Source organism: Carex rostrata, chromosome 20 (assembly GCF_964058835.1).
Source record: "Carex rostrata chromosome 20, lpCarRost1.2, whole genome shotgun sequence".
NCBI lineage: Eukaryota > Viridiplantae > Streptophyta > Magnoliopsida > Poales > Cyperaceae > Carex > Carex rostrata.
Window position 1 is genome coordinate 8,524,000 of NC_135937.1, and position 21,892 is coordinate 8,545,891.

The following is a 21,892-nucleotide window of genomic DNA, read 5'->3' on the forward strand; positions in this document are numbered from 1 at the left end:
TGAAATCATAGTTTAAAAAAAGTAGAAAAAAGAGAGAAGAAAAGCATGAAATCAAAACAAATCCATATTGTAAAGCTTGTTCATAAACTGATACTTGATTTCAAAAGGCCTTTTTGTTAAAACAGTTGCATATATGTTAATACAAGCAATTTTTACCTCTGAATAACACATCATTTTGCAACCAATAACTCCATATACAAAGAGCCACATAGCTAGAGCCCAATATACCAAAAGACCAATGATAGCATCAACAACAATCTATCCATCTACTTAGGAAACTACACAATTCATTGCACATTTTAATTGAGCAAGGAAACAACTTTTTGGTTCTTTTTGTTAAAACAGTTGCATATATTCTAACATGCATGTGAGAAATGTTTACCACTGGATAACATATCAGCTCTACAACCAGCAACTTCATTTCCAAAAGCCACACAGTTAAAGCCCAATTAATGTACCAAAAGACTACTCAACAAACTAAAAGATACTCTATAACCAATGACAAGATCAACAACAATCTATCCATCTACTCAGAAAACTACACAATTCTGTGCTTCTTATTTCCTCTACCTGACAAGTCATTACACTTCTCCCGCAACTCGACCAGGAGCAAGGGGGAAGCTTGAATCATGTCATGGTATTCTTCAGAAATTGCAAGCTGCATCAAGTTCTCTGGTTTGGAAGCAAACCCAAGACACATCTCTTTAAGCCAGGGACAACTGTGCCGGTCAGCCAAAACCAGAGTGGTTGAAACCGTTCCGACGGATAAATTATTGCACAATATCTCTTCACAGATTTTCTTCAGTTTTTCTAAAGCATAACGATCTGCAGCTACAAACAAATCCTGAACCAACTCAAAAGATAGCTTACTGAGATCACTGGACCCGCCAATAGAAATCTGATCAGTGTACATGAATCCAAGCATTGTCATGAAGACATCAGCTTTCATATCTTCAATCCTGATACATTTCATATCAACTTCTGCCATGGAACCAAAAACTTCTGCCTCAAAAACGGGTGATCTAGCAGCCACTATCAATCTATGAGCAGAAATTTTTTTTCCTTCCACTTCAAAAGTCACATCAAATTTATCGCTCCCGTTTAACAATTTCTCCATATGCTCATGCAACCCACCTGAACTCATATTGACTACATTTCTTGCCCCACTTGAGACCCTAATTTTGCAAGATATTTTAAAAATGCCATCTATATACTCGAAATAATCTCTACGAAACATTTCACCACATTCATTGTCATCACCCCTAAAGGTGTGGGAGAAAGTCAGGAACGACGAACTTATAATAGATGAATCATATTTATTGAGTAGGTTAAAGGAAAAGCTTGCAGAAACATCTATGGCTTTGCTTAGAAGCTTGAGAGAGAAAAATGTGTCACTGTTACTCTTATACTGCGGGTAGTAATGGATAACCCACTCATAGCCTTCAAAATCAAAGATAGGAGAAGTAATGTATTCACCAATTGGAAGATCCTTCGCCTTGTCATAATTAACCTCAAATTGATAGTCATGTGAAGCACTAGTACTCTTCATTCTCACAAGAGATAAGCTTTTCATATTTGTTGAGGCCATCCAAATGGAAATCCTTCACCTGAGAATTTGATCACACATGAGTTTTGTATAGGCAAAAGGCCTGAACACACGCGCACACCCACCCACCCCACACACACACACACGAGTTGTTCACATGTAAAATTAACCATTGAAGACAATACGGTAATTGGGCATAACCGCATAGGTCGGGTTTCTTTTATATTAGATAAAAAAAATAGGATATACAACAAAACGGTAGTTGAGCATTTTACCGAATATAATCCCTTCAAAAATCACAAGTACAATAATATAATGTACTGAAAGAACACCAATGGCAAGACAAGAGATTCTGGAAAAAATAAAACTAAACTAACAAAACCTGGCAAGCACCACCACCCAGAGTTACGATGATAGCAGAGAAGTTGAAAAAAATATCGATTATTTAAAGGGCAAACGCATCAAAAACTTACTTGCAAGAAAGAGTGGGAAGAGCGATTGTCGACTAGGGTTTTGGCGGTTACATGTAGAGGTTTCCTACTCCACACTTCGCTGGCGTATATCTACCCCTAAATTTTTATTCGTATCCTCACAAAAAAATAAAATTTCTAAACCTGTCCTCAGTCAAACCAAAAAAAATAAAAAAATTCCAGACTTACCTTCAGTATTCAAAAAAATTGAAAAAAAAAAAAAAAATCACCGCTGGCAATGACTCTTTATAGGTAGTATGTCAGATGTCATTTGTGCTACAAACGAAAAATTTACTAAGAATTTTTTTTAATTAAATAGTTTTTTTTAAGTAATAAATGTACAAATTGGAAATAGTGGAAATTGAACTTAAATTCTCCACAATTACAACATAAGCTGTTACCACTATACTACAAATAAACATGTATTTTTTAAATTAAATAGTTGAACAATTTGTATGTTGTGAATTACTTTTTTTCGAACTACTTTAATTTGTCTGCTACTTTAATTAATATGTTGCCACTTCATTTAATATGTTGTAAACTATTTAATTTGTATTTATTTGACCAATTAAAAAGTTGAACAAAGTCACTTGAAAAGTTAAAATCCTTTTATAAAAATTGGAAAGTTATAACATACATAATTAAAAGTTATTTATTACATAACTGCAAACTAAAAATCTATTTTTCTCGAGCGATTTGGCGATGTAAGTTGAGTATGTTGAAATCTAGTTGAGCAATTCTCCATTTCCAGTAAGTGCTGCAACGAGAAAGAGTCTGATAACACTTGAGAAAAATAGACAAATAGAATGTCAATAAAGAGAGCGTCTTCCCCCAAACTTGATGTAGCTGTCAGATTGGACTGCTGATCAATAAATTGCCACCAATCTTCGCAAGCGAGAATTGTATTTTTCTTGCCCATGTCTTGAGAATCGGCCCTTCACAAAAAAAAAAAAAAAAAAAAAAAAAAAATACAGCTTAAGGTGCTCTGAATTTTGAAGGATAAATTGGTTTGAAAAAATATATATATAATTTTGGCTTCCAAAGAGGGAGACATAAAGAGTCGTGATTCTTAAGGAGGGAAGGAAACAAACTTAACATTTGTTGCTAGAGAGATCGAGAAGGATTTTGAATAGTTAGCTATAGCTGCACAACAGTTTTTTCAGACCTTAAATGTTATAACGCTATCAATCACTTTCTTTATATCTGAATTCTAAATAGCCAGCTATATATAACGCAGCTATATAGCTTTTCAAACCTTAAAAGCAATGATGCAATAATTGCTATTTATAATTTTTTTTTTTTTTAAATGCGAACCTTTGTTAATCTTAGTGTATTTATACTCGGGCGGGTACGGGTATGGCGGGTATAATTTTCAAAACCCATACCCTACCCGTCCTATACCCTTACCCGTGTACCCTTGACGGGTAAGGCGGGTACGGGTACGGTTTTTTTTTTTTTTTTTTTTTTGCTGTTTTTTTTTTTTTTTTTTCGTTGGTTTTTTTTTTTTTTTTTTTTTTGCTGTTTTTTTTGTTTTTTTTTTGTTGGTTTTTTTTGGTTTTTTTCTGGTTTTTTTCTATTTTTTTCTGGTTTTTTTTGTTGGTTTGGGGGAAAAAAATCAGATTTTTTGAATTTTGAAATGGGATGAACAGTGGTCGGGCATACGGGTACGGGTACTCAGGTAGTCAGGTACGGGTTTAGTCGGGTACGGGTAAACTCGGGTAGGGTATGGTCGGGTATTAGTCCAAAATAACGGGTCCGGTCCGGTTTTTGCCCGTACCCGCGTACCCGAGTACCCGACCCATACCCGGGCTCGGGCTCGGGCACGGGTACCCCGGGCGGCGGGTACGGGCGGGTATACCCGACCCGGGTTTTTGCCAAACTCTAGTTAATCTCAATTCTGAACCAAGAAAGTTCTAAGGTTAAGCCCCTCTGCAGAACAGCTACTTAATTCCTTAATTTCTGCAATGAAAAACATCTTTTATCAAGAATTCGCTTTCGGATAAACATTATATTTCCAATCGAAGCTTGATAACCAACAAACAAGCTCGTCAAATTCGTTAAACCTTCATCAATAAAACACGAAACTCTCAATGAAATGAGAAGTTTGCAATCATACTTCAAAAAAAAAGAATAAAAGCTTGAAATCAAAACACATACATATTGAAAGCTTGGTCATAAAATGATACTAGATTAGAAAAGGCCTTCTTGATAAAACAATTGCATATATATTCCAACATGTAAGCAATCTTTATCACTGGATAACATATCATTTCTGCAACCTGCAGCAACTTCATTTACAAATTAAAAGACACAAAGTTAGAGCCTAATTAATATACAAAACAGGGTTCTAATACCTCATGCCTTTTATAACTCATCATGTCTCATATTAAATAACAAGATAGTTTTGGTTCACTACAAAATTAAAGATACTCTATAACCAATGACAGCATCGACAACAATCAATCCATCTACTCAGAAAGATAATACTACAGTACAACTCTTTGCTTCTTATTTCCTCTACCTGACAAGTCATTAAACTTCTCCCGCAACTCGACCAGGAGGGAGGGGAAAGCTTGAATCATGTGATGGTATTCGTCAGTGAGTGCAAGCTGCATGAAGTTCTCTGGCATGGAAGCAAACCGAAGACACGTCTCTTTAAGCCAGGGACAACTGTGCCGGTCGGCCAAAACCAGAATGGTTGAAACTGTTCCGACGGATAAATTATTGCACAATATCGCTTCACAGATTTGCTTCAGTTTCTCTAAAGCATAACGATCTGCAGCTACAAACAAATCCTGAACCAACTCAAAAGATAGCTTACTGAGATCACTGGACCCACCAATAGAAATCTGATCAGTATACATGAAACTAAGCATTGCCATGAAGACATCAGCTTTCATATCTTCAATCCTGATACATTTCATATCAACTTCTGCCATGGAACCAAAGAGTTCTGCCTCAAAAACTGGCGATCTAGCAGCCACTATCAATCTATGAGCAGAAATTTTCTTTCCTTCCACTTCAAAAGTCACATCAAATTTATCACTCAGGTTTAACAATTTCTCCATATGCTCATGCAACCCACCTGAACTCATATCGACTAAATTTCTTCCCCTTAAGACTCTAAATTTGCAAGATATTATAAAAATGCCATGTGTTTCCATAAATTGATTAAAATGAAAGATATTACCATATCCCTTGCCATCACCAATAAAGGTGCAGGACAAAGTCGGCAACGGTGGATTCATAATAGATTTTTCATTTTCATCGAGTAAGTTAAAGGAAAGCTCTGCACGAACACTTATGGCTTTGCTTACAAGCTTGAGAGACACAAATTGGTTATATTTACTCTTATACCGAGGGTAGTAATGGATAGCCCACTCATAGCCTTCAAAATTAAATGTAGGAGAAGCAATGTATTCATCAATCGAAAGATCCTTCAACTTGGTGTAATTAACCTCAAATTGATAGTCATGTGAAGCACTCTTCATTCTCAAAAGAGATGAGCTTTCCATGTTTGTTGAGGCCATCTAAACATTAATTAACAGTCCTTCACCTGACAATTTGATCACACATGAGTTTTGTATGGACAAAATGCCTGAACAAACACACACACACACACACACAAAGCTTAGATCCACTTTATCAATGATTTCACATGTAAAATTAACCATTGAAGACAATACGGCACTCAGCCATATATATGTTGGGTTTCTTTCATATATATTAGACCACAAATAAGGATATACAAAAATAATCAACCATTGAAGACAAAATGATACTTAGAATTTTACCGAATATAATTCGTTCAAAAGCACAAGAGAGAGATTCTGGACAAAGATAAACTAAACTAATTAACAAAACCTTTCAATCTGTCGCGGGGCTGGATGATAAATTTGCAAGCACCACCACCAAGAATTATATGACGATATATATACCAAAGAAGCTGAAACTTAGCGATTATTAAAAGGGCAAATTAACGCATCAAAATACTTGCTTGCAAGAGTGGGAAGAGCGCGTGGTTGCCGACTAGGGTTTTGGCGTTGTCGGTTACCAGTACATGTTTCCCAGGCCCAGGGGCATGGGTCGGCTCATATATATATATATATATATATATATATATATGATTCTCTGGTCTGGACGCAAAGAAGAATTATGTCTACCCCTAACGACGTCCTTTATTTTAACCTATATATGGTTAGAATTATAAATTTGTAATTAATGTGCAAAAGATTTTTCATTACATTTTTGTATAAAGATATTTATTAATTACTATATATATTTCATTTTGTAAAAGTAAATTCTTATTATTTTTGTATATATAATTAAACACTATTTTTAATATGACCATCTATTATGATAATATAAGTATAGGTTTGTTTAGTTAGTATACACATCTTAATTTACTATAAATACATTATTATATAACTTTAAGAATTTGCCGATTCCAGTTTAAACTTATGTTTACTTATTGGACTATACATTGCATTGCCAAGCGGTTATTATATAAATGGGAACGTACGGGTAAACTTAGCGAATGTTATGTTCAGCATGAAGGTTTAGTTTTCTGAGTAGATGGATAGATTGTTGTAGAAATGAATTAAGTTGCTGGTTGCAGAGATGATATATATATATATAGAGTCCGGCTAAATTGTTACTGGCAGCAGTTCTGTCCAAGTGCTGCCGGGGCTATATTTAGCCGTGTGATATCCAAACAACAAATCCAAACCGTTAGATGTTTAATCTATATTATAATCTACTTGGAGACCAAATTTTACATTTTTTGGAATTTTTTTACTATTTATTAAGCTGGTTTGAAAACCGCTCTTTTCAATGCTACAGAAATTTACTGAAAACAGCAGTTTTCAAACCAGCTTAATAAATAGTAAAAAAATTTCAAAAAATGTAAAATTTGGTCTCCAAGTAGATTATAATATAGATTAAACATCTAACGGTTTGGATTTGTTGTTTGGACATCACACGGCTAGATATAGCCCCGGCAGCACTTGGGCAGAACTGCTGCCAGCAGCAATTTAGCCGGACTATATATATATATAGAGAGAGAGAGAGAGATGGGCTATGGTGCATTGCAATGCATGGAGGGGTTTGTGCATTGGACCATAAATCTAAAATTCAAAATCCAAATGACCGATCCAAACCGTTCATCTTGTTCTCCATATTAATATGTGCTTGGAGACCAAATTTTATATTTTTCTGAATTTTTTTACTATTTATTAAGTATTTTACAATGCACCATAGCCCATCTCCCTATATATATGTGTGTGTGTATCCAGTGGTAAAGATTTCTGACATCTTAAGAATTAATCATTGTATGACCAATCTTTTAGTATGGATGTGTAATGAACGAGAGTACGTAATACCTCTGTCAGTTGTTAATTTGTTTGATTGGCTGGATAAACTTGGTGAACTTAAAGAACACTCTAGTTTTACTCTCATTAATATTCAATAATTTATTTAATCATATTTAGTATTTAGCCTGTTATTCGTAATATTTAGTGAGCTATTGAAAAAATTTACAAGGAAACAGACTTGTAAGAGTTGACCAAGCAAAATAATAGCCGATTTTAATCTTTAGCATAAAAAAAAAAAAAAAAAAATTAAACTCATGAAATCAAAATTTTCAATTCACAAAACTAACAGAGCCAGTACAGTGGCACTATGCTGAATTTCCAGCAGCTCCAATGCATAAAGGCCAAAAAAGTTTACGTCTTGTACTAAATATATCATATTTTAAATTACTATTTTCTACGACTTATTAAATTGTATTATAATTATAACAAATACGAGGTCTTTGGTGAAAAGTGAAAGTAAATCGGCAAAAGGTTGCGCTGCCGATTGTGAAGTTATATATAGAGGATTATTCAGGGGTCATCTCAGATTCTCAGAATCCCTTATTGGAGAGACTAAACTCGTTTATTTATCTGCTTTAGTTAAAGTTTACTATAAGTTTAGATCAACTTCTTTTAGTTCATAATTTTGATAAATCCAAATATATGAACATATTTGAGACACTTGACATTTCTCGAGCAAGGTCATGATGCTGATCAGCCAGAACAATAGTTGTTACTATCATTTCCTAACCACCCTTCAAACAAGGTTATTCCAAGCTGTATCGCTTGAGGTCGTAGAAAGAAACCTGATTGGGGAAACAAATTAATAATGGGCCTAAAATTCTCCGAAGGTTCATAAATGAATGAACAGACATTTTGGGCCTCAAATTTTACAACTTTTTTTTATATTACAAGTAATTAAAAACTTTGGGTACATGTTTAATTGAGAAGGCCCGCAATTAACTCAAATAGAAAATATGGAAGGAAATAACCACTAGGTGAAAATAAATAGCACTTGGAGTTGAAGCAAGCAACCCTTGATAACTGAATAATATACACATTAATTATAATAATTCTTCATAGCATTTAAAGTTAAATATCATACTGTTCACAATTATCTAGGCCAGGAATTTCTTTACACTACCCAGCACACACAGTTACTAGACGTCTACAACATCCATTATCCCTTCTATACACCAACAAAATCTAAAAACTAAAACCCAAAACCACAGATTCCTTATAGTTAGCCACTTCATATCAGTTCCACCAAAAAATAAAAAAGTGAAAAAGGTAACTTCAAAAACTCTTCCAACAGTCATATATAGCCTCGAGAAACCAAGAAACTCGACGTTCTCTATGCAACGGTAACTGCCGGAGCCGCACTTAACTCAACTGTCCACGCTGAAAAACCCGCCATCTCACTCGTCTCAACTTGAGGCCAGGAAACCTCCGGAAACGGCCCACCAGTGGGACTTATGCCCGACTCGTCAGATGGTTCAGTGTAATGGAACTCGATCTGGAGTCTCTGATGCAGTGTTGCTGACCCAGCCCCAACCCGACCTTTCTTTATGTCCTCTTGAAGCTCACGAATGGGAATTGCAGCAAGGAAACTCTTTATGTACACTTTACACGCCTCCTTTCCCTTGCAAAATATTTCACTCTGACATGTGCCGCTTGCTGTTTCCTGTTCTGTCACAGCATCTCCCTCGGTAGTTGCCTTCTCTTCAACCGAAACCTGATAAATTATCGTGTTCTCATCAAATTTTAGAATGTATGCTTGGTTGCACCCCTCATACAGCCTCTCACCAAGAGTGTCCACTATGTAGTACGCATCCCTCTCGACTTTCAAAACAAAAAAGTGGTCATTCCAACTAACAATATACACCATCGGTCGGTCTGATTCACACTCTGCAGATTTCATTATCTCATCCCAAATCCTATCAAAAGACATTGAGCCGTGCAAGAACTCAAACCCGCTCTCATTTTCCATGTCACCTTCTGGGTGAAAGAACCCAACAAAGGATTTATCAGGTACAACTGACAGAGGCCGCACCTTTGCCTCGAGAACCGTGTCAAGGTCAAAGTGACCATCAGGGAAGCAGTCAAGGTACGACTTATCAGCACACATGGTGCGCCACTGGAGTGAGCCCTCACGGATGAGGCTGTCAAGCTGGGACCGCACCGGCATGATGTGTTGGTTGAACTGGAACCAGTCAGCGACAGCCGCAACCAGCACGGCACATGCACTTTCGCCTGCAGCACGCTCATTGCGCTGGTCAATCGAGGCAAAGAAAACATCAGTTGAGAGTTTCATATGCCCATCACGTGACGTAATTTCTTTGGATTCCCAGCTGCCAACTACAAAGTGATCGTCGCCAAATGGATCCTCAGCTGGCGTACCAGTTCTAGAAGCTTCCATGTCCTTCTGTCCCTGCATGTTCAAGAGTTTATTAAACACGAGCACAAAATTGAAGGTCAGGTACAGTACCAGTTTGGTACAATACATAATAATGACTCAGTGTCAGTTAACTCTTGTTCTACTAAATATGATTTTCAACAATCTATTGCGCAAATTCTAATAAAATTGACAAAAAGAAATAAAGCAATGATCAATACCGTAGCAGAAAGTGACTCGTCAGATGATGTCAAGCGGCGGCGGTCAAAGTCAATATCGTCCCCACCCTCCTCAGCAAATGCCTTCTTCAAAAGTGGCTCCCCCTTTTCCTTGAGAGATCTATAACTCAGCTTCCTCTTTCTCCACGGAAGCAAGCTTCTCTTTGACGAGAACACCACCTTCTCCTCCTGTGCTGCTGACGTGGACACCTCACCCCCTTTCGGATAGAAATCCACATCAGACCTTCTCTCATTATAAAAGACCCAATCATCTGACTTGCCCTCGTCATTCCTCATGAAGTTAGCTAATGTTAGTGAACCATAACTGAACGATTTGCGCACTGTCGCATCACCGACATCTCCCTCTGACACCTCACTACCAATGTCAATCTCTACAGAATCGGTGTCGCCTGGATACTTGCCGTCGCTTCCTTCATCGGCACGGACACTCATCTTTGGTTTGATTGACATGAGTCCCCGCAAGATTTTTACCTTGCGTAGGCTAGCTTTGAGGCCTGACGAGGCATCTTTTTCAGGGGAGAGAGGCAGGGATGGAAGTGGGCTTGCAAGAACAGCCTCAGTGTCACTAACAATCTGATGTGGCGAGAACCGACCAGCTTCACTCGATGATTCATCATTGCGTGTTTTCTTTGACTTGTGATTTGGAACAAGTTTTTGGAGAACCTTCATCTTTCGCAAACCTGCTTTGAGAACTGAGGTCTCGTCTTTCTCTACTGGGGGGGAGTCACCGCTTGAAGGAGATAAAGGAACTGGGGTTGAAGGCCTCAGTGCTCTTTCTGGAGAAGCTAGAGTAGGTCCCAGTTCATGTAGGCCCAGAGAAATCTGTAATAAGATGCCAGATTATCTCAACAATAAACACATATTTAATGGCAAAGTTAAACCTTAAGTGCAGTAAAAAATCAGCAAGACAATTAAGAACACTATGAATAATATGTTGCAATGTAGGAAACCAAGAAGACAGTAACTTGCTGTTATTATACTCTAGTTATGTACTTCAGATCATTTGATAAGTATCTGGGCCTAAAGGGTTGCAAATTAATGGTATAATTCATACAAAAAAGTTGCAATCAAATAATAACACGAATTAGCAGAAAACAATAAATAAATCGATTTACTGCGATCAAATTAACAACAAATACTGCATGATATTGATAAATATCAAGACATACATATAATACAGGAGGTGCGTCGACAGCTGAACTGGGGAGCTCGAGCGGAAGAATTAAATTAATCTCTCCGACGAATGCAGCTGGATAGTCGGCCAGATTCAGTGTACTCATTCCAAGTACTGTAGCTTTGCTCCTAGGTCCCTAAAATTGAACAAATTGTAGGTAAGAATAAGATACTATTGATAATCAAGAAACAAATACTTAACAACGAGTTCACAAAAATAATACCAGTTTAATTACCAAACAATGAATCATACCAAAAAAAAAAAAGCCAACGAGTTCACAAAAATAATCTTCTTCATTTGTTTGCAAAATCAAAAGATGTTAGTGTGATGTACTTTACTTCTAATAATTATAGCATGCAATGTATCACATACGCATGAAATTTTAAGTGTGTTAAGATTATAACCAATAAAACCCAATTTTAATCTGTCGTGGCAGACTAAGGACAAAATTGTCTTTCCAATTTTTGCCACTGTATCTTTTGTTATGTTAGCAACCTGTGTTAATGTTTAATTTTTTTTTTATGTTATTCATTTGGCATGTTAAATTTAGCCTGGACTTGTGATGCTAATTTCAAGAAAAAATTGGAATTAGTTGTTCTATTGAGAGTTTGACAAACAATTATAATGCCCTCTATTACGAAAGTGTTATTTAGTAAGAATCTCAATATGTTATTCTGGAAAGCAATAAATAAGAAAATGTTTCCAGTAATTAATAAAGGCTTTTTAATAAAATCTAGTAGAATTAACAAAGGTTTATTGTTTCCAGGAAAGGTGACTAATTTAACCTTATCCATAGTAAAAAAAAAAACAAAACAAAAAAAACAACTTTCACATAAACTATTTTAGAAAACTATATTTTATCCCCGAGTTTCAATCTCAGTAGAAAAACACCAAAGGACAACAAAAAGACAAAATAAAAAAAAATGATCCAAACTTAAAACTTCAATTTACAAGAAAATTGGGGTCATTTTCCAAGTAAAGAAAAGAGGAGCGATAATTTGTGAATAAGAACTCACATTATACAAAACAAAAGAGACGACCCATGAATTGAATCCGCTCCGGTCACGATTTGGTACGAGCATCGCGGTACCAGAGAACTCCTCGTTCCACTCAGCTATACCTCCATCTTCTCTCAATTCCTCTTCTCTTGTGCAATTTCTCTTAAAAGCCCTTCTAAGAGGCCTTAATGCCGCTTTTTGCCCCTTCCACTTGAGCTCCACTGTTAATTTGTCAGCTAACTTTGCATTTTCAACCCTTCTAACCACCAATCGAACTTGAAATCTCTTCGCAGTTTGTGGGGGCCATGGTCGCCACCCCATCAACCTCCCCGCCATAGCAAGAGCACCTAAATACAAGTCGAGCAAGCAAAATATTAGGTTATTGCAACAGCCACTTTAGAGAACAGATGGATCAACGCACAAATTGAGGTAAACAGGTTGAAAAAGTAAGGAAAACACCTCTATTTGAACTAAAAATAACAACAAAAAACTAGATTCTTTATTTTATCAGAATCCACCAGTGCCCAACAACTAAAATCGCTACTAATTAAACAAAGGGGAGAAAATTAGTTGGGAAAAAAGGACTGGAATAAAGTTTTGGAGAAGATCTAGGGAGAGAGAGAAAACAAGAACCTGTGCTTTCTTCCTTGAAGAATAGGTGTACAAATTGGGATCTTTCCGGTGTGGAAGAAAACTCCTATTAAAGGGAAAATTTTCACGATTTTCTCTGAAGAGATTGTCACTGGGAAATGGATAAGAAGAAAAAAAATTACGAAAAATAGTGAAGAAAGAGGAGAGAATAATATAGGAGCAGAGAGAGAAAGAGAAAGAGAAAGAGAAAGAGAGAGACCCACGGACGGGTAACGGGTTGATTTGGTCGTTTATTTATTCAAATCCCGACGTGAAAAACCCTCTCCCTTCTGGCCTTCTCTATATTTCTCTCTCCCTTTAGTTTTTCATTTAATTAATTCAACCATTGTGGTTGAGTTAGATGGGGAATCGTCTCCATTTCGGTAACAATGGATACATCCTGTTCTTTAACAAAATAACTGAACAAGTCTTCTTTAATCATTGTTAGTTTATATGGTTGTAGCCAATTTTCACTATTTATGTGCTCAAATTTTAGACTCAGTCAAATATTCATTGTCTGGGTTTTAAAAATGAAGACGGCAAAAGATGGTGCTTTCTTCTAATCTTGTTGAAATGACAAGTTTTTTAACCTATTATATATCTATAGACTTTAAAATAAAATTATCAATTAGTGAATAGTATTTGAAATTTTCATAAATAATTGGTTACACAATTTGTATAAATTAAAACCAAAATATCAATATTAAGCCATTAATGATAATGCTATGAACTTGATGTGTCATCAAAATTTCTTCCTATTAATAATTCAGATAGACATATATATATTTATTGCATTAAATCATAAATTAATGACTTTGATATTTGTATAGCTAATGGTTGCAATATTCAATGTACACTATTGTTATTTTTAGATATACTTATTCTTCTATATCATATTCAAGCAAAATGTGATAGTACACAATCCGAAAACCTTTCTAATTGAGAAAGTATAATTTATTTTACATACTTTTCTGAGAAGTGGGTCAAAAATTTGTTAAAATCGTTAAAAAGGTAATTAATATATATACATCCGGAAATCTCCAGTCCTTGACGAAAACAGAGAGAAGGTTCAGTTAGATAGGTGCGCCTATTTGGAGTTATCGTGCAAATGACAAAAGAATCCCTAGGGAACATGTGGTCCGGTTGTAACGTGGAACTATTCGTTTGGGCTTTTTGGTAATAATAGTACAGTCCAATTACAGCCTATTAAATGCTGGCGCTTTTTTTATATTAGTATCCTTCAGATGTTCTATTTTACCATCACAGATAATAGCTGTCAACCGAAACAAAAAAACGAGGAACAAATAGGGGGTTATAGAGAGAACGTAACGACAATGTATTTAATTTAAGGGCTTCGAAGCAAAAGAGATATTTTGTCTGGTCGGATTTTGGGGGTCATATGTGTACCAGTACAAGTAAAAAAAAAAAAAAAATGTAATTTCTTGGACTTTAGAGAAAGGTTTTGTGTTTTGAGGGACTAAATCAGAAAATGTGAAGTAAGGATTTCTAACTAATAAGAAAGGGATATTGAACGAGAATAATTCTTGTTCAATAAAATAGCATACGAAATGGAGAAGTTAGAAAGTAGTATATTCCAACTTTTTGTCTTATTTTTATTTTTATTTTTATACTTTTGGGCTGTAATCTTTCCTTAATTGGTGGCAGGTTAGATTCTCTTTTAAACGTTAAAAAAATATTTCTTGTAATGATTAAATTAGGAACAAATTCCATTTTAAATTCAAGACATTTTTCTTTTCAATTATGTTGTTTTGACGCAGCACTCTTATCGTGTTACTTGTCGAAGAAAGGTAAAAATAGACATGCATAAATGTGTTATTTTCAAACTAATTAAATGACAATTTATATATCACGCGACAAACATGTTTATGTCATTCATAGTCACCATGCGTCAAATTTATGATATGTGGAAGCTACAAATTCATGAAGGTTCAGATCTTAATCAGGATGACTTTTATATTTTTAGTATTTTAAATCCATATGATGTGAGGAGATGAGGGACTGGCTGAGTTAGCTTAGACTCACGAGAGAAAAAAGCAAAAAGGCGAAAAAAAAGGCGAAAAAAAAGAAAAACAAAAAAACAAAAAAGAATAGAGAGATTGAAGATTGAAAAGAAAAAAAACTAAAATTGTCATCATGTCAATTCATCAGCGGCAGATGGATCGCCTGTCGTCGAAATTCGCCGCGCTCGCTTGTAATCAAGGCCCAGAGGTCCATAAGAGGCCATTAATGGCGGTCAAACATGGGCCGAAATTGTTTTCTGAGGTTGTCAAAAGGCCTCTGATTCGTGTGTGGCATTCCAAGTCACAACCTACACAAATTGTGACACGTCGAAGCATTATTCAGCGCCGATTAGAGGAAATTCACAGTAAATCAACGCCATCTAATCCGATCTGCCTTAGATGTGGTAGTGTAGGTCATCATGCAGCGGATTGCCGTAATGCACAGCTTTGCTTTATTTGCAACAAGTTTGGTCACAAATCGATGATCTGTAGACAATCTACGAATATCTTTCCTTATACTCCAAAGAAATACACTGTGCAAGGCCTTTCACGTGACACTACAGTTCCAGCACTTTCTCCTCCCAAAACGCAGTTGAGCACAGCCACAGCACCATTAGAAACCCTAGATCTGGCCATGGTGGCCCCTCGACGCGGAGGCCGCGTTCCTTTACCAGATCGTCGCCCCCTTCACGCTCAAGCACCACCATTGCTGCGTCGACCGCCTCCCCCGATTGCTCACCCCCAGCCTTTGATCCGAATCTTGGATGATACCGAGGGCTGGGGACCCGAACAGATAGAGGAGGTTCTCAACCGCCTCCTTGGTGCTCAATTTCTCTGGAAGGTGGCAGTCTTTGATGAGTTCCGCTACATCATCAAAGCACCATCTATGTCATGGAAACATTCTGCCGTGCGCCGAGGTCACATTCTGCTTGACGGGATCCAATTCCCTGTGGTCGCCTGGGACCCAAGCTTGAATGCTGGTAAGCGTCTCACCTCTATGTGGCTTCGAATTTGGGGATTTAATCGCTATATTTGGGATTTCGTTGAATTTGATCGACTACTCAATCCGTTTGGAGCAGTCGTACTTGAACTTGATGCGGCTACCAGAAATAAGTATGACTGGCGGTTTGCACGGGTTAGAGTAGGTGCTGTTGATCCAAAAATTTTCACTGAACAACATTGGCAGATGTATAGAGATGCCACTGGTTATGTATCTGGTTATGATCTTAAAATAGAAGTGGAGAATGAGAATACAGAAGGTGTTAATGATTGGCTAGCTAGAGGCCCCGGTCGAACCAGTCGGGTCACTCAGCCGTCTAGAGCTCCTATCCCTCCCCCTCCCCCTCCCCATCCTCCCATTGTGCAATGCATGGATGAGGATTTGTTGGATGATCAGAACACCAACAAAGAACAAGGGGAGTCTAGTAATAGTAGATGCAAAGACCAGTCGGACAGCCGTGATGGGCACTTTACTGATGACTCGGATGATGATCATGAGACATTCATGCGTACCGTTAACAACATGATTAACCCTGTCTATAAAGGGAATGGTGCCAAAACTGAACCCAAAAAACCGAGAACACAACCCCCCATTTCTGGAGGGCACCGGTCTAACACCACTGGCCGGCCCATCCCTGATTCTGAGAAGTTACGATCCCAAGATCCCGGCACGGCTGGGATTCCTTCTCCTGCTACAGCTCCAAAACTTCACTCCTTCCCCCCTCTTACAACAAAAACTGACAAAGGGAAAAAGACTCCAAATTCTTCTCCTGATAAGGGAAAGAATCCTCCCAAAGCTAAATCTACACCCACCTCTCCCAAGTCGGGAAGGATCACCAAACCCAAAGACACATCCCCTACTAAGCATACCATCTCCTCTCCTGCTTTGCCTTCTCCTTCTACACCTCACACATACACACCTTCTCACAAGCTCCCTGCTGCTACTAAAATTTACTCGTCTAAGCTGAGAGTGCAACGAACCAGCAAGTGTAAGAAGACAGGCAAAAAACCACCAAAACTTCCAGCTGTTCCGACTACAGCACCTCCTCCTGAACCTCTTCCAGTTTCGGCTAATGCTCCAGCCAGACCCCCTCTCTCACACGGGGTCTCTATGAGAAAGAGTCTCCGACTCCAAGCCATAGGAGACCCCTCTTCTACCTTGACAAAGGCTAAGAAGCGGGCAAAGGCCAAGGCAGCCGGTAGACATCACTCTAAAGGTATACCACTCTTGAACAACTTCCCTTATAATAGACTTACTGTTGATCAGGTTATGGACTTGTTTGGAATTTATAAAATTAGATTAGGTGCTGATGCTGATGAGGCTGCTCATATTATTCAAAAAATTCAGCAACATGATAGATCTTCTTTTGAGGAAATCATAATTTCCTTATTAGAACAAACCAAATCTTTAGGTTCCTCTACATCTGTCATTTTAGATAAGGCATCTCTTGCTCATTTGTCTTCTCCTGATTTAGGAAACACCCATGATGATGATGAAACTTTCCATGATACAAATTCCATACTAGATAATGTAGATACTGATAATAATGCTTCCAATTTAGTTTCTGGGGTGCCTTTTGTTTCCTCATGAATATCTTGAATTGGAATGCTAGAGGTCTTAATTCTTATAAGAAAAGACAAATTTTGCATGACATAATTGTAGACAATAAGATAGATATGATTTCCATACAAGAAACAAAGCGTGAGACTTTTAACAATAGGATATTACGCACTATCTCTACTAAGTTTGACATCTGGCATTGGGTGCCTTCGAATGGACGGTCCGGAGGGATCCTATTTGGATGTGATAGTTCTCACTTTAAATATATTAGTCATTCTCTCCATCAATATACTCTTAACATCCATGTTGAGTGTAAACTTGATGGTCAAATTTGGCAAATTATGATAGTGTATGGTCCTGTAATTAGAAATAAGAAAAAAGATCTTTGGAAAGAACTAGAGACCATTAGAGGCTCTAATACAGAACCATGGGTACTGTGTGGGGATTTTAATTCCATTAGACATAGAAATGAAAAGTCGGGTAACTTGTTTGACCTACAAACTAGCTCTAGATTCAATAATTTTGTCCATCAGCATCATCTAGTTGAGCAGAAATTAGTCGGGCGAAAATATACTTGGCACAATGGCAATAAATTTGCTTTATTAGATAGGTTTTTTACTAGTTTATCATGGGAAAACCTGTACCCAGCAAGTACCACTCTTGATTTAGGGAGATACGGATCTGACCATTGCCCCATTATCTTACAAATTTCTTCTAAAATAGAATCCACCTCTCTATTTCGATTTGATCCCATATGGCTAGAACAACCCGACTTTGTGTCCTTAGTAAATAAATGGTGGCACCAATTCTCCCTAGATCATAGAAATATTGTCAAAAGTTGGAATGCCAAATTAAAATTTCTTAGACAAAAAATTAGAGGTTGGACTAGGAATTTCTATAGTAGGAAAAAGAAAGAGAAACAACAGCTATTGGCTAAATTAAAACTGCTAGAGCTCATCTTAGAGGATAGAGATTTTACAGCTATTGAACATGAGGACTGGATTTTTACTAAATATACTTTAGATAACATTTACCTAGACGAGGAGAAACATTGGCAAGCACGCTCTAAACAGAGATGGTTAGAAGAGGGAGATAACAATACTAAATATTTTCATACTATTGCAACACATAGGAGCAAGAAAAATAAAATTCTTTCGTTAGAAGTGAATGGCAATACCATTCACACAAAAGCTGAAATTTCTACTCATATTCAACAGTTTTACAAAGAGTTATTAGGACAACCAGGGCATACCTGTGCTGTTTTAGATAAAGACTTTTGGTGTCCAACCGATAAACTCACCACACTCGAACAACAATCATTAGAAATCCCTTTTTCGCTTACAGAGATTAAACATGCAGTTTTTGCTTGTGAACCAAACGGGGCTCCTGGTCCTGATGGTTTTTCTTTTAAGTTTTACCAAGCATTTTGGGAGTTAATTAGTTCTGATCTATACCAATTATGCCTACATTTCCATTCGCACAAAACCAAACTGACTAGTCTGAACAGATCTATCATATGCCTCATTCCAAAAGAACAAGAGGCTAAACAAATATCTAAGTACAGACCAATCAGTTTGGTGAATTGTAGCTTCAAAATTATCTCTAAGATTTTAACTTTTCGATTAGAATCAATTATGCATCGGATCATAGACAATAGTCAAGCTGCTTTTATAAAGGGTAGATATATACTTGATAATGTCATTCTTAGTCAAGAAATTATTCATTCGTGTCACACTTCCAATGAGGAAGGGGTAATTGTTAAGGTTGACTTTGAAAAAGCCTATGACAAAATTAATTGGAGATATATGTTAGATATATTAGAAAGTAGAGGATTTGGTACCACTTGGATAAAATGGATTACTGAATGGTTACATAGTTCCCAATCTTGTATTAGTATCAATGGAGATCTCACTGACTATTTCTTTTGTAAACGAGGCGTAAGGCAGGGAGATCCTCTCTCTCCTTACTTGTATATTCTTGCAGCCGATACACTTAGTAAGATTTTTCAGCTAGGCAGAAATTCCAATTCCATAACTGGATTAGGTCCCAATGTATTAGATAAACATGCACATACTAACTGCCACTACGCAGATGATACAATTCTCTTTCTTAAAGCTGCTACAACCAATATTGAGCGTACGTGGTGGGCTTTGATCGCTTTTGAAGCACTATCTGGAATTAAAGTTAACTATTCTAAAACATCAATGTATCCTCTCAATATAGCTGATCCTTCTTCTCTTGCTCCATATTTTAGATGTCAACCAGCCACCTTTCCCATGCAATATTTAGGACTTCCCCTCCATAATAAAAAACTAACCACCCTTGAATGGACTTTCCTTATTGATAAAATAGAAAAGAAACTCCAAAATTGGAAAGGTAGTTTACTCTCTATAGGAGGAAGACTTATTTTGATAAATTCAGTTCTCTCATCGGTTCCTTTATACTTCTTATCCGTTTATAAAATTCCGGATACTGTCCTCAACAGCATTGATCAATTACGTCGTCGGTTCTTGTGGCAAGGGTCTCTTACAGGAAAAAAGAAATACTCATTACTTAATTGGCAAAAAGCTTGTTTTGCCAAGGAATTTGGAGGATTAGGAATTTTAGATCTTAAACAAATGAACATAGCATTACTCATGAAATGGTGGTGGAAATTCAAAGACCCCACCTATGAGGGGGCTTGGAAAACAATGATTATGCATAAATATCCCTCTCCTAATATTCCTAAATCTGAATTTTGGACCCATATTGTAGCTTTGTCTTCTTTAGGTAATATTAGTGTCTCTTATACCCCTGGCCTCAATACTAACGTCCTATTTTGGACTGACATTTGGTATCAAAACTGTGCTTTGGCTTCGAGATTTTCCTTTTTATTCAATATATGTTCTAACACTGATGTTCTCTTGCAAACTGTCATCAATACACAAGGAGCTGCACTTACTTTTCGTAGGGCATTAGATAATATTCAATATCTAGAATGGTTAGAAATACTTGAAATCATCAGCCACCTGTCGTATACTCATCTTAATGATAAGCTTAGTTGGCGTTGGGAAACTCATGGGAAGTATACGGTTAGCTCCATGTACAAAATTCTTAACTTTTGCGGTATTCTCCCTAGAAATGCAATGTTGTGGTGGCAGGTTCCAATACCTCTTAAGATTCGCATCTTTATGTGGCTTACTCATAAAAATAGGATTTTAACAACCGACAACCTGAAGAAGAAAGGCTGGCCAGGTCCAACTAAATGTCAATTTTGTGACCAAGATGAATCCATTAACCACCTGTTTGTCACATGTTCTTATACCAAACAAATATGGTTCTATATGGGATCGTGCCAAGATGCCAGCATAACCTGGACCAGCTTTGTAGATGTAATCCAGTTTGCTAACCAACTCCCTAATAAACAAAGATCTGCTTTTCTCTTAGTTTGCAGTGCCATATGCTGGTCTATTTGGAAGCACCGTAACGACCTATGCTTTGAACAAGGTAAACAAAAATCAATTAGACATCTCATTTTTCTAATTCTTTCTCTTGTACACTATTGGACAGGTCGGGTGACACAGCCGGTGGCTGCTGCTACAGCGTTTTGGCTTCCCTCTGACCTAGATGTTCTCCCTTTGGCAAGTTGGCTTCCAGATGATGCGGTTGCTTCCTCCACCGTTACTGACGCCCAAGGAGACCAGCTGATGCTTTATGGAGCATAGCCCTTTCAAAATGAATGTGGACACCTTACCAAATTTTGTAGTTACATATACTTTTCACAGCCCCATTGTGTGGCTTCGCTTTTTTGGTTGTGCTAGGCAGCTGCTGTCTGCTCTAGCTTTTTTGGTTGTGCTTGTCATGTTGATGATCTCCTTCCTTGTGAGTTTTGTAAGGGTTTATTGTTTGTGGACCTAGCTGATTTGAACTTCCGTTGAAGGGTGTAATTTAACTGTTCTCTTCAATAGAAGATGGGCTTCGGCCTTTTTAATCAAAAAAAAAAAAATCCATATGATGTTTTACATATTTATAATTGTGTCAATATAAACTTTTTAAGATATAATCGAAAGAATCAGTTTCTAATCTAGTGTTTTAGACATTATATATTTCATTGCGGAATAAAGTTAGAAAAGATTAAATTGTTTACTTCATGTTAAAAATAAATTAAGTTAGTCATGTTTAATGGAGAATCTATATGGATAGATCTCTGTGTAGCATAGGAGGTGCTTAGTCACTTCCATGATTTTAAAAAATTTAATCATATATATATAGAGAGAGAGAGAGAAAGAGAGAGATATGCTAATGCGCTTTCGGTAGCATATGGGCCGAAATACACACGGTCAAAATTTTAAATTTCAAAATTCAAAAAGTCGATCTGAACCGTTCATCTTGTTCTCCATATTAATATGTGCTTGGAGACCAAATTTTACATTTTTCTGAATTTGTTTACTATTTATTAAGCCACTTTGAAAATCGGTGATCCTGTTAGTGTAATAATCTAGAAGTCAATAATACGATAATTGATTATA

The 21,892-nt window shown here is 36.9% G+C and overlaps 3 protein-coding genes across 4 annotated transcripts; all 3 read right to left on the reverse strand.

Moving 5' to 3' along the window:
• Positions 1-279: 279 nt before the first annotated feature.
• On the reverse strand, positions 280-2,079 carry LOC144572476 (BTB/POZ and MATH domain-containing protein 1-like). Of its 2 annotated transcripts, none has more exons than XM_078322065.1 (2): positions 2,020-2,079; positions 280-1,607 (listed from the first exon to the last, which is right to left on the reverse strand). In XM_078322065.1, the coding sequence occupies exon 2, from the start codon at positions 1,586-1,588 to the stop codon at positions 539-541; it is 1,050 nt and encodes a 349-aa protein (XP_078178191.1). In that variant the 5' UTR covers positions 1,589-1,607; positions 2,020-2,079; the 3' UTR covers positions 280-538. The 2 variants fall into 2 exon arrangements, with proteins under 2 accessions (XP_078178191.1, XP_078178192.1); XM_078322066.1 differs by having other exon boundaries at positions 280-1,649; positions 2,020-2,049.
• Positions 2,080-4,502: 2,423 nt separating this feature from the next.
• On the reverse strand, positions 4,503-5,531 carry LOC144572234 (BTB/POZ and MATH domain-containing protein 2-like). Its single transcript, XM_078321699.1, has one exon. The coding sequence runs from the start codon at positions 5,529-5,531 to the stop codon at positions 4,503-4,505; it is 1,029 nt and encodes a 342-aa protein (XP_078177825.1).
• Positions 5,532-8,423: 2,892 nt separating this feature from the next.
• On the reverse strand, positions 8,424-13,095 carry LOC144572268 (uncharacterized). Its single transcript, XM_078321763.1, has 5 exons — positions 12,807-13,095; positions 12,192-12,520; positions 11,171-11,311; positions 9,984-10,823; positions 8,424-9,798 (listed from the first exon to the last, which is right to left on the reverse strand). The coding sequence occupies exons 2-5, from the start codon at positions 12,507-12,509 to the stop codon at positions 8,722-8,724; spliced, it is 2,376 nt and encodes a 791-aa protein (XP_078177889.1). The 5' UTR covers positions 12,510-12,520; positions 12,807-13,095; the 3' UTR covers positions 8,424-8,721.
• Positions 13,096-21,892: the final 8,797 nt, after the last annotated feature.